The following is a 9,560-nucleotide window of genomic DNA, read 5'->3' as shown; positions in this document are numbered from 1 at the left end:
CAACTCCTCCATTTTTCACAATTAATTCTTTCTCTTCGTCACCTTTCTCACAACTCTATTTTCTTCATCTTAAGTCCACCATGGACATACTCATATAGGCCTCAACCTCAACCCTTGACTCCTCAGCATAGACCCATGACAAACACAACTACACCCTCAAGTCACTACCCCTTACCTTTACGCTAGGAAGCATACCGTTGGTGAGCAAGATTGCTGTTGGGTTAATCCCTGGAGGGATCCTTGTCTTCAATTCCTCTCTCCACCCCTTGTATAAGGCTTTACCATATTCTCAAACAGACGGATGGGTCGCTTAGCTTAGGAAATTGTGGTCCTCAGTCATATGGTTTTTTTATGGCTCTGTTACTCTCGCCTGCTTTTACATATTATTTAAATATTTGTATGAAAATAAATTAAGAGATTTCATTGTAATAAATTAAAATTTAGAGATCATAAATTAAATTTTAAAATAATTATTTTTTTTAATAATATTTAATATAATAATTTTTTAATATTTCATATTAATCATAGACAATGCACATGTGTAATTTATATAAAAATAAAAATATTATTTAAATTATTATGATTTTAGTTTGCTGACAACAAAACAAAACATTTAATACAATACTTTTTGTGTTTTGAAGCCCTTTAATATCGAAAGTACCCACCCAAGTCCATGGATTCAGCCCCTGTAGCAGTGATTCAATATGTAGCAGCCACGAGTTATATATTAAGTTTTGAAGGGACCCGCAGAGGGATCACAAAATGGACGGTGATTGATGCTGATGTTCTGTGTGTCACAAGAGGTCCTATGATTCCTCAACAAAAAGAAACCACCGCACGATGAAAGGAAAAGAGAGAAACCTGTTTCTCTTTCTCGAGAGAGTGGTTTTGAGAGTAGGGTAAGGGTATTCCAGAGAAGTGAGAGAACGAACCACAGAGAATAATGGGGGGTTCAGTGAAGGAAGTGCAATCTAAGTCGGAGCTGGATGACTTGCGCAGCAGTGGCGCACCGGTAATCGTTCACTTCTGGGCTTCATGGTGCGACGCCTCCAAGCACATGGACCAAGTCTTCTCCCACCTCTCCACCGATTTCCCCAACGCCCACTTCCTCAGGGTTCTTTCTTTGTCACTCTCTCTCTACCGAAAATATGTGTATACATGCAGCTACTGTATATAATTCTTTTTATTTTGTTAGGATTTTGAATTGATGATGGGTGTTGTAGGTGGAGGCTGAGGAGCTACCAGAGATATCGGAGGAATATTCTGTTTCTGCTGTGCCTTTCTTTGTTTTCTTCAAGGTAAGTTTTAGGCAGGGTATCTACTCTTTGCATGTTACTTGTTAGCCAATTTCGATTTTTGGTTTTGGGTTATTCTGCAACAAAAGTTGCTTGCTTTTGATTTTTATCGTATAATGACAAAGAAAGATTATGCCTATTGAAAATTTTAAGGGTTTTTTTTTTTCTTTTTTTGTGCAAATGTCAGGAGTAAAAAAAAAGGATGTAAATTATAATATTTTTCTTTCCTGGATAAGTATTGGCAAAGGTTAAGCAAACTCAGAGTGAGAGACCCATATAGTTGATAACTATGTAATGACAGTTGTAATAGTATGGATTAGATGAAAGACTTATGAAAGAAAAAAAAATTGAATATAGATATTGTAAAAAATAGTGATTGTAAGTGTATGATTGATATCCGATTATGGAAATTTTTGTAGTCCCTCTATTAGTTAGTCTAGGATGGCATATGGCAGTATCATTAGAATTCAGATGCTGTAGAGGAATAAGTTGATTTTCTTGTTGGAATGCTACTTAAGCAGTGTATGTATAATGTACTGCACAAACTACTGAGTTCAACCGAGTATGGTCCATTTTTCATTGACGTGGAATTATTTGATTGTTGGGGAAAGAATTCTAAGTGTGAGGCTGTACACTAAATCTGACATGTACATAAAATGTTACTTTCACTAAGACTATGATATGTTTGCTAATTGGATAAGCCCCTAGAATCATAGAGAAATACTTTGTAACAGGAAGATAAGCTGTCTAACATTGTTCTTATTGTTCATTTAAGATTTGGACTTGCACAATTGTCAACAAAAGGTGATACCTAGTTGGTAAGGGGACTGTTTGAGTTGTCTAATTGAGTGATTGATCTAGTGATGCTAATGCACTCGGCATTTGTTTGTATATATGCTCTCCACTTGCCTCCAATTATTATTATTATTATTATTATTATTATTATTGTGGTGACTTTAATCTGTACATTGGAGTGAAACAAGAAAATAGAACTTGAATGATTTCAGAAAGTTGGAAAACTACGCACTTATTTTATTTGGAGTGAGTGTTTTATAGTACGATATGTTACTATTAATGGGATTTTTGCTCTTTGGAGTATATGGAGATGCAACAACATAGTTGTTAGGGTATGACTCAAAATCCTTGTGAGATTTGAAGAAAACCTTTTTGTAGTTTTAAGGGGGAGGAATATTCCTTAATTAGTTGGAGAATTATTTTCTATGTAGAGTAGGAATCATATTTTAGTGTTATTTCTAATTGTGTAAGTTCCTATTGAGATTAAAATTGAGGGGATTAATACTATAAATAGGAGCATTGTAGTATATGTTATTTGGCTTGGGCCCATTTTTGGAGAAATGATATAGAGTCCAAGAGGAATGGACCCATACATTGTTGATGAGGCTATTGTCCTTGTTGTTTAGACACCTTAATGTTGTATTGAGAAGTTAAAGTTTACACAACATGCACTGGCATAACTTGTGTCTAAGAAGAAAGTTGGAAATGCAGTTTTGATGGCCTTATGAGGTTAAAAAGAAGAGAGAAAGAGAGAGAGAGAGAGAGAGAGAGAGAGGGGGGGTGGGGGGGTGGGGTGTTGGAGGAAGCTTAATTGATCTAACAGACATTAAATTTTTGTGGTTGTCTCTATTCCTTCAATCCTTTGTCCAACTACCATATTCGACTTGCATTTTCCTAATCCATTTTAGGAGAGGCTTTGAGAGCATTAGAGTCGATCATGGTTGAGTTATTAGGTTGTTTGTTTTATCTCTGTGCCTCTGAATTATGCATATTTACCATGCAGAATACACCCTGAATTTCCTGTTACTTTTTTGGTGTACAATTGAAGCTAGAAGTGTCAACGAATTGCTTGTATTGTTTTTATTTTACTGTTTTCATGCACGCCAAATAGTGAGATCTCTTTTTCACAAGTAGAAAATGAGCTGAAGATTTCAGTTTGATGCAAAATGATTTTCTTTCCTTTTACCTTAAAACACTGTTCCCAAAATTCTTAAATTTTTTTGAAATGGTCTTTATCAGAATGGCAAGAAAGTTGACGTATTGGAAGGTGCAGATCCCTCCAGTTTGGCCAACAAAATTGCTAAAGTAGCTGGATCTGTTAATCCTGGAGAACCTGCAGCCCCTGCCAGCCTTGGAATGGCAGCTGGACCCAGTGTTCTTGAAACAGTTAAAGAGTTGGCAAAAGAAAATGGCTCTTCCCAAGTGGCAAATCAAGTTCAACCTGGCCTCAGTGATGCATTAGTAAAGCAACTGCAACAGCTGATCAACTCCCATCCAGTGATGCTATTTATGAAGGGGAGTCCTGAAGCACCTAGATGTGGGTTTAGCCGGAAAGTTGTAGATATTTTGAAGGATGAAAATGTGAAATTTGGAAGTTTTGACATCCTATCTGATAATGAGGTACGTGAGGGGTTGAAGAAGTTTTCTAACTGGCCAACTTTTCCTCAGCTCTATTGCAAAGGAGAGCTACTTGGAGGATCTGACATAGCAATTGCAATGCATGAAAGTGGTGAACTAAAAGATGTTTTCAGAGATCATGGAATTGATGCTAATCATTCTGATGAGCAGAAACAGAGTGACAGTGGAAGTGGAAAGGGTGGAGTCTCAGAATCCACTGGCTTAAGTGCAACCTTGACATCCCGTCTTAAAAGCCTAATTAATTCAAGCCCAGTTATGTTGTTCATGAAAGGAAATCCTGATGAACCCAAGTGCGGTTTCAGTGGGAAGGTAGTTGAAATCCTTAAAGAAGAAAAGGTCAATTTTGAGAGTTTCAACATTCTTTCCGATGATGAAGTTCGACAAGGTCTTAAAGTTTATTCAAATTGGTCGAGTTTCCCTCAACTATATATTAAAGGTGAACTGATTGGTGGATCAGACATTGTCCTGGAGATGCAGAAAAGTGGAGAGCTTAAAAGGCTTTTGGTTGAGAAGGGGATTGTTTCAAAAGAGACTCTCGAAGATCGTCTAAGGAGTTTGATTGCTTCTTCACCAGTAATGCTTTTCATGAAAGGTAGCCCAGATGCTCCCAGATGTGGTTTTAGTTCGAAAGTTGTAAATGCCTTAAGGGAGGAGGGTGTAAGTTTTGGGTCCTTCGATATTTTATCTGATGAAGAAGTGAGGCAGGGACTAAAGGTGTTCTCAAACTGGCCAACATTTCCCCAGCTTTATTACAAAGGCGAGCTTGTTGGTGGTTGTGATATTGTAATGGAGCTCCGAAACAATGGAGAGCTGAAATCTACCCTATCTGAGTAGGGCTTGCATGGTTTCTGTTAAATAATGCCAGACAAACCTAGACTTCTACTTTCAGTCATGTCAGTAGTGCCTATGGATGTCATACAAGAGATTAAAGTTTGCATGATTTACTTCCTTATTGATAAACTGATGCCTTGATTTGATATGGTTTTTGGTGTTAAATCGTCAACAACTGTGCTTGTCTGTGATGAATCTGAGTTATTTTATGGTCTTTTCTTGCTTTGCCGTTGGAGTGATGGCAAGTTATTTATGAAAAGCTTCTCTCTGGTTGCACCATTGTGGGATAGTCAAATTCTGTATGGAAGCTTGTTTGGTTGCATTTTCCATTATTAGCTCTGCTCTGTAATATAAATATCTGATCCAGCTTGTTTTGGTATTCATTTTTCATTTTGGGGGCCTCTTCTGCTCATCTCCCATACAAAGAAGCTTTGACAGATTTTTTAACTGAAGCAATGGGGTCCGGAATTTTATGATAAGAAATAGCTTCGAAGGAGAGATTATTAGATGTAATGGTGTACGTATACGGTCACTGCTTTTAAATTGGTAAAACTTGCTGAGCCAAAGCAGCATGGTAGACTTTTTTTTTTTTTTTTTCAAGGGGAAAATAGATATCGTTAAGAAGGCCAGCAATCCACTGAAAATCAAAGGTTGCAGTACTAACCGGACGGGAAAATATAATTAGTATAATTAAAACAATAAATTTTCCTAAATTATTTTTTAAATTAATAAATTTTAATTATTTTAATACATATTAAATAGGAGTATATTAATAATTAATAAATTAATTACCATTTCAAAGAAAATGGCTTATAATTTGAAAGAAATAATAAAAAAAAAGAGTAAGTTTATCTTTTTCAATAAATAACTCATGGTTGTTGAGATACTCTAATACTCTAGAAACAAAAGACCAGGCCAAGAGAGCAAAATTTCAACAAACTTAGAATCAAACTTATTGAACAAGAACTCTAACCATCGCCTCATATCAGTATCAGCATGCATGGACACATCCAATCTAAGCAGACTTAATAACCAGAGAGCACATTGGAAGAAAAAAAAAAAAAGGATAACACTTCCATGATGGTTCCAAAACCGCCCACATGTAGAGTCAACAAACACACCACGATGGCATATTCACCTTAGTTGGAAGTGAATTCACACATGCTTGCCATACCAAGTGCTTTATCTTGGCAGGAGAGTTTTTCCCAAAGATCTCCAACCATATTTGAAAATGATGCTCCATTCTCCAATCTGGTAGAGAATTTCCTCTAATATGCAAGATGGTAAGCTGACCGCACAGAAAACAGGCCATCCTTTTAGGGCTTCCAGAATATTAGTTTCACATCTTGTGCTCAACCGGATAGATACCCTCAATGCCAGATTACTGCATGTTCTGAAGATCAATGTCATAAACTATACACACAAGATGATCAAGTGAAACTTGATGGCTAGTACAGGTAAGAAAAGCCAATCCAAGCAAGATCCAATTGTTGTGGGGCTGCATCTATTGAGCTCATGTTTGCATCTTGTATAAATTGCACTAGCATAAATAATCTTGAAAATTTTGAACTCTACATTCATGGAAGCAAACAAATTGCGGCATTACAATTCGATGATTTCTTAACAATGAACTATGTTAGCAAATTAACAGATCAACTTTACTTCTATCTCTTGCCAAGTATTTTCTTCGTTTCTTCATCTTCATCTATTTTATCAGTTTTCATGCAGTCCAAAAGTCCACAAATATCTTTGCCACTTCTTATATTTGCCTTCAATGAAGCATGATACATTTGTCTGTTCATTGGAATGATAACTCTCAAACAGGCCACAAAAGCTTCTACATCTTCAGCACTACCTTCATCACCAAGCCAACTTAAAATGTCTGTGATCACCCGAGGGTTTGGCTTCCATCCCTTGTTCTTCACATGCAAGGAAAACGCAGCCTTCATACATTCAAAAGCTTTTTCCACCTCACCTTTTTCAACGTATCCTGAAGCAACAATGGCCCAACTATTTGGGGTGGTAACTTTTCCTTTCTCCATCAATTCTTCAAGTAATGTTTCTGCTTTCTCATAATATCCTTTTCTAGAATACCCAATAATAACAGTATTTGGTACCCGAACATCATAAAAGTTGCCAGATGATTCCCACTCTTTCAATATTTTCTCAGCTTCTTCAAGCTCACCAAGTTTTACCAAAGATTCCAGCATGGTGATGAAATCTCTGTTTATGTGCCTCTTACATGCACTTTTCTCCAGATCCCATAATCTCAAAACCTCAACCTTATCCCCTAAAGTCGCATAGAGTGATATCAGATGGTTATAACCAATTCCATCTTTCTTATCTAACTTCTCTTCTGATTTTTTAAGAGCATAAATTGCCTTATCAGAAAGTCCAGCTTTTATGTAAAAATTGGCAACAACAGCATATGTGTTCCAGTCCATGGCAATCCCCAGTTGGCATTCCATCTCATTCAAAACTCTCTCCATTCCCTCAATGTCAGATCTAGCACCATATGAATTGATGCAGATTCGGTAGCTGAAGTTGTCAGGAGATACCTTGTTCTCCCTCATCTCAGTTAGCACATGAGGAACCTTCTCATAGAGGCCAACATTTGTGTAGAGACACATAATGTCATTGTAAGCAAGAGGTGATGAGGCAAAACCCATCTCCTTCATTTTCTGTAAATGTGAGATGGACTTGTCAACTTGACGCTGCCTACAATAACAATTTAGAAGAGCACCATATGTCTTATCAGTTAAATCATGGTCCCTCAAGCTATTGAAATAGTTCTCAGCTGAAAGAAACCCATGGACTCTACCAATCAAATCCAATTGAACAGCATGTTCAACCGGAGAGAATATGCAAATGCCTCTTTTGTTCATCCAGTCAGACACCTGCACCCCTGAAATGTTACAAATTAGGAGGTCCTAGCAGTTATTCATTATTAGTGAGGAAATATGCATAACATTTATCTTTTCTGAATTAATACCTTGTTGCCAATCATTTAAATATCCGATCACCCACTCCAAACAGGCAAATCATATGCACATGCTATCTAGACTATGTGATATGAACATGTTGGTCTGAAAGTGTAAATAGCCAAATGTGGATAAATATATTTGATGCATGAATAATCTCCATTTATCAAACACAGAACATTTGGAAACAGAGTCTGTGTCAAGTTCACCGCAAATTTCATTTGCTTGCATTGAAAAACAGAATCAAAGACAACATAACAATGCCCTTCAATCCAAATTCTGGAATGCTTTTGTGACGGAAAACCTACTTTTTTGCTTCTTTCAAAGAAAAGATTAAAATATTAGAGTTCTATTCATTGATCACTAGAACAGCTAAACAAATTATCCAAAATTCAGCTAGAAATCAGAACTCTATTAACCCATGAAGCTGATTTCAGGATTACTCAGGTCCTAGCTTTTAAACTCAATCACTCTACTGTCTGCTTATAAAACTCTGAACTCTAATGCATTCCTTTTCCTTTCCCACAATTTCCAAGCAATAAAATAGAACCCAAACAAGAAAAAACCGAAGAAACGACAAAATTGCAAACCTCAAGGGCTTGACCGAACCGGTTTCGTCGACGCAGGTCGCGAATGATGCGCTGAAGCTCGCCAACTCGAACCTTGTTCCCATGTTGGACCCAATTTTCGAGCTCAGGCACCAAACTAATGCTGGGGTCTCCTAAAGGACTGATTTTTGAGTACAAGGTCACCCTTTTAGTCGTGTGGTAGGATCTGCTAAACATTGCATATGGACATTGGATTAGGGTTTTAAACGGTACCCTCAAGCTCATGTTTAGATTCTGGTAGAGAACTGAAGAAGACGCAAGATGGATTTTGCAGGGTACAGGGTTTATGAGTTAGGCTTTCTTCTGTAGACGATGAAACGGACAACTTGTAGGATAGAAATGGGCTTACTGGGCTTGGACTTTGGGCCAATTGGATCCTATGAATGGACAATTGGGCTTCGACCTGGGCTGGAGATTTGGGCTAAAGGCTTGGGCTTAGAAGTTGGGTGATATTAGTCTTTGAAGTTGGGCTCTGTTCATGGGTTGTTTGTCATTAGGGAGATGTCCAGGAGACTTTGCAACAAACAATTGGGCTCAGAAGACAGAAGGTTTGCTTTTAAGAGGATTTTATGAGTTGGGCTCTTGTGATAGGCTTGATGTAACTTTAGACTTATCCAATTATCATAATATTTTTCATATTTAAGTTTCCATTTTAAAAAAATATATATATATTTTTCATTATTTAATTATAATATTAAACTATATGTTATACACATATAAGTGTTTTCATATTTAATAAAATTATCAAAATCTATAAAAAAAAAAATACATATCTTGGCTGTGGCATTTATAGTTTTTTTTTTTCCCTTCCTTTTAATTTACAAGATTTGGATTAAAATTCATTACTTTCAGAAAATTACATCATAATCAGACTAATATTTTGATATTGGAAGAAGAAGATAAGTAGAAAGTGATACCAATAGGTAGATGTACACATAAAAAAATAATTAAGTTGGAAATACATTCTTAAAATTATTTATGAAGAAAATTTAATATTAATGTTCAAAAAATGATAATAATAATAATAATAATAATAGTTGATACTGAATTAATTTACTCATTTTAGCAGGTTTTCAAATGCTAGGCTGTTATTATGCAATTTCAATACCAAGTTTAAGTTTTTATTTTCTTTAAAGCTGCGTTTGTTTTGTAAAAAATATTTTTATATTTTTTAATATTTAAAACACTTAAAAAATAAATCAACAGAAAATATTTTTTTAATAAAAAATAAAAATAAACTATTTTTTAAGAAAAATAACTAAATGACTTCTTTTTTTCAAATAACAAGCCATTTTCTAAATTTTAACAATACTATTAAGATGTAAAAATACTTATATATACATAATACAAACACATATTATTGATTTAACATTACAACTAAACAATAAAAAATATTTTTTATGAAAAATATT

General features: G+C 35.6%; 2 protein-coding genes across 2 annotated transcripts; one reads left to right on the top strand and one right to left on the bottom strand.

The window, feature by feature from the left end:
• The first annotated feature begins 699 nt into the window (after positions 1 to 699).
• On the top strand, positions 700 to 4,838 carry LOC110649154 (monothiol glutaredoxin-S17). The gene is made up of 3 exons (XM_021803592.2): positions 700 to 1,114; positions 1,224 to 1,298; positions 3,330 to 4,838. The coding sequence occupies exons 1-3, from the start codon at positions 944 to 946 to the stop codon at positions 4,560 to 4,562; spliced, it is 1,479 nt and encodes a 492-aa protein (XP_021659284.1). The 5' UTR covers positions 700 to 943; the 3' UTR covers positions 4,563 to 4,838.
• Positions 4,839 to 5,451: 613 nt separating this feature from the next.
• Positions 5,452 to 8,459, bottom strand: LOC110649160 (pentatricopeptide repeat-containing protein At4g21705, mitochondrial). The gene is made up of 2 exons (XM_021803601.2): positions 8,131 to 8,459; positions 5,452 to 7,456 (listed from the first exon to the last, which is right to left on the bottom strand). Exons 1-2 carry the CDS (start codon positions 8,371 to 8,373, stop codon positions 6,224 to 6,226), a joined length of 1,476 nt encoding a protein of 491 aa, XP_021659293.2. The 5' UTR covers positions 8,374 to 8,459; the 3' UTR covers positions 5,452 to 6,223.
• Between the last annotated feature and the right edge of the window lie 1,101 nt (positions 8,460 to 9,560).

Source organism: Hevea brasiliensis, chromosome 11 (assembly GCF_030052815.1).
Source record: "Hevea brasiliensis isolate MT/VB/25A 57/8 chromosome 11, ASM3005281v1, whole genome shotgun sequence".
Taxonomy (NCBI): domain Eukaryota; kingdom Viridiplantae; phylum Streptophyta; class Magnoliopsida; order Malpighiales; family Euphorbiaceae; genus Hevea; species Hevea brasiliensis.
Note: the sequence above shows the minus strand (reverse complement) of the source record. Positions and strands in the feature narration are given on the sequence as shown.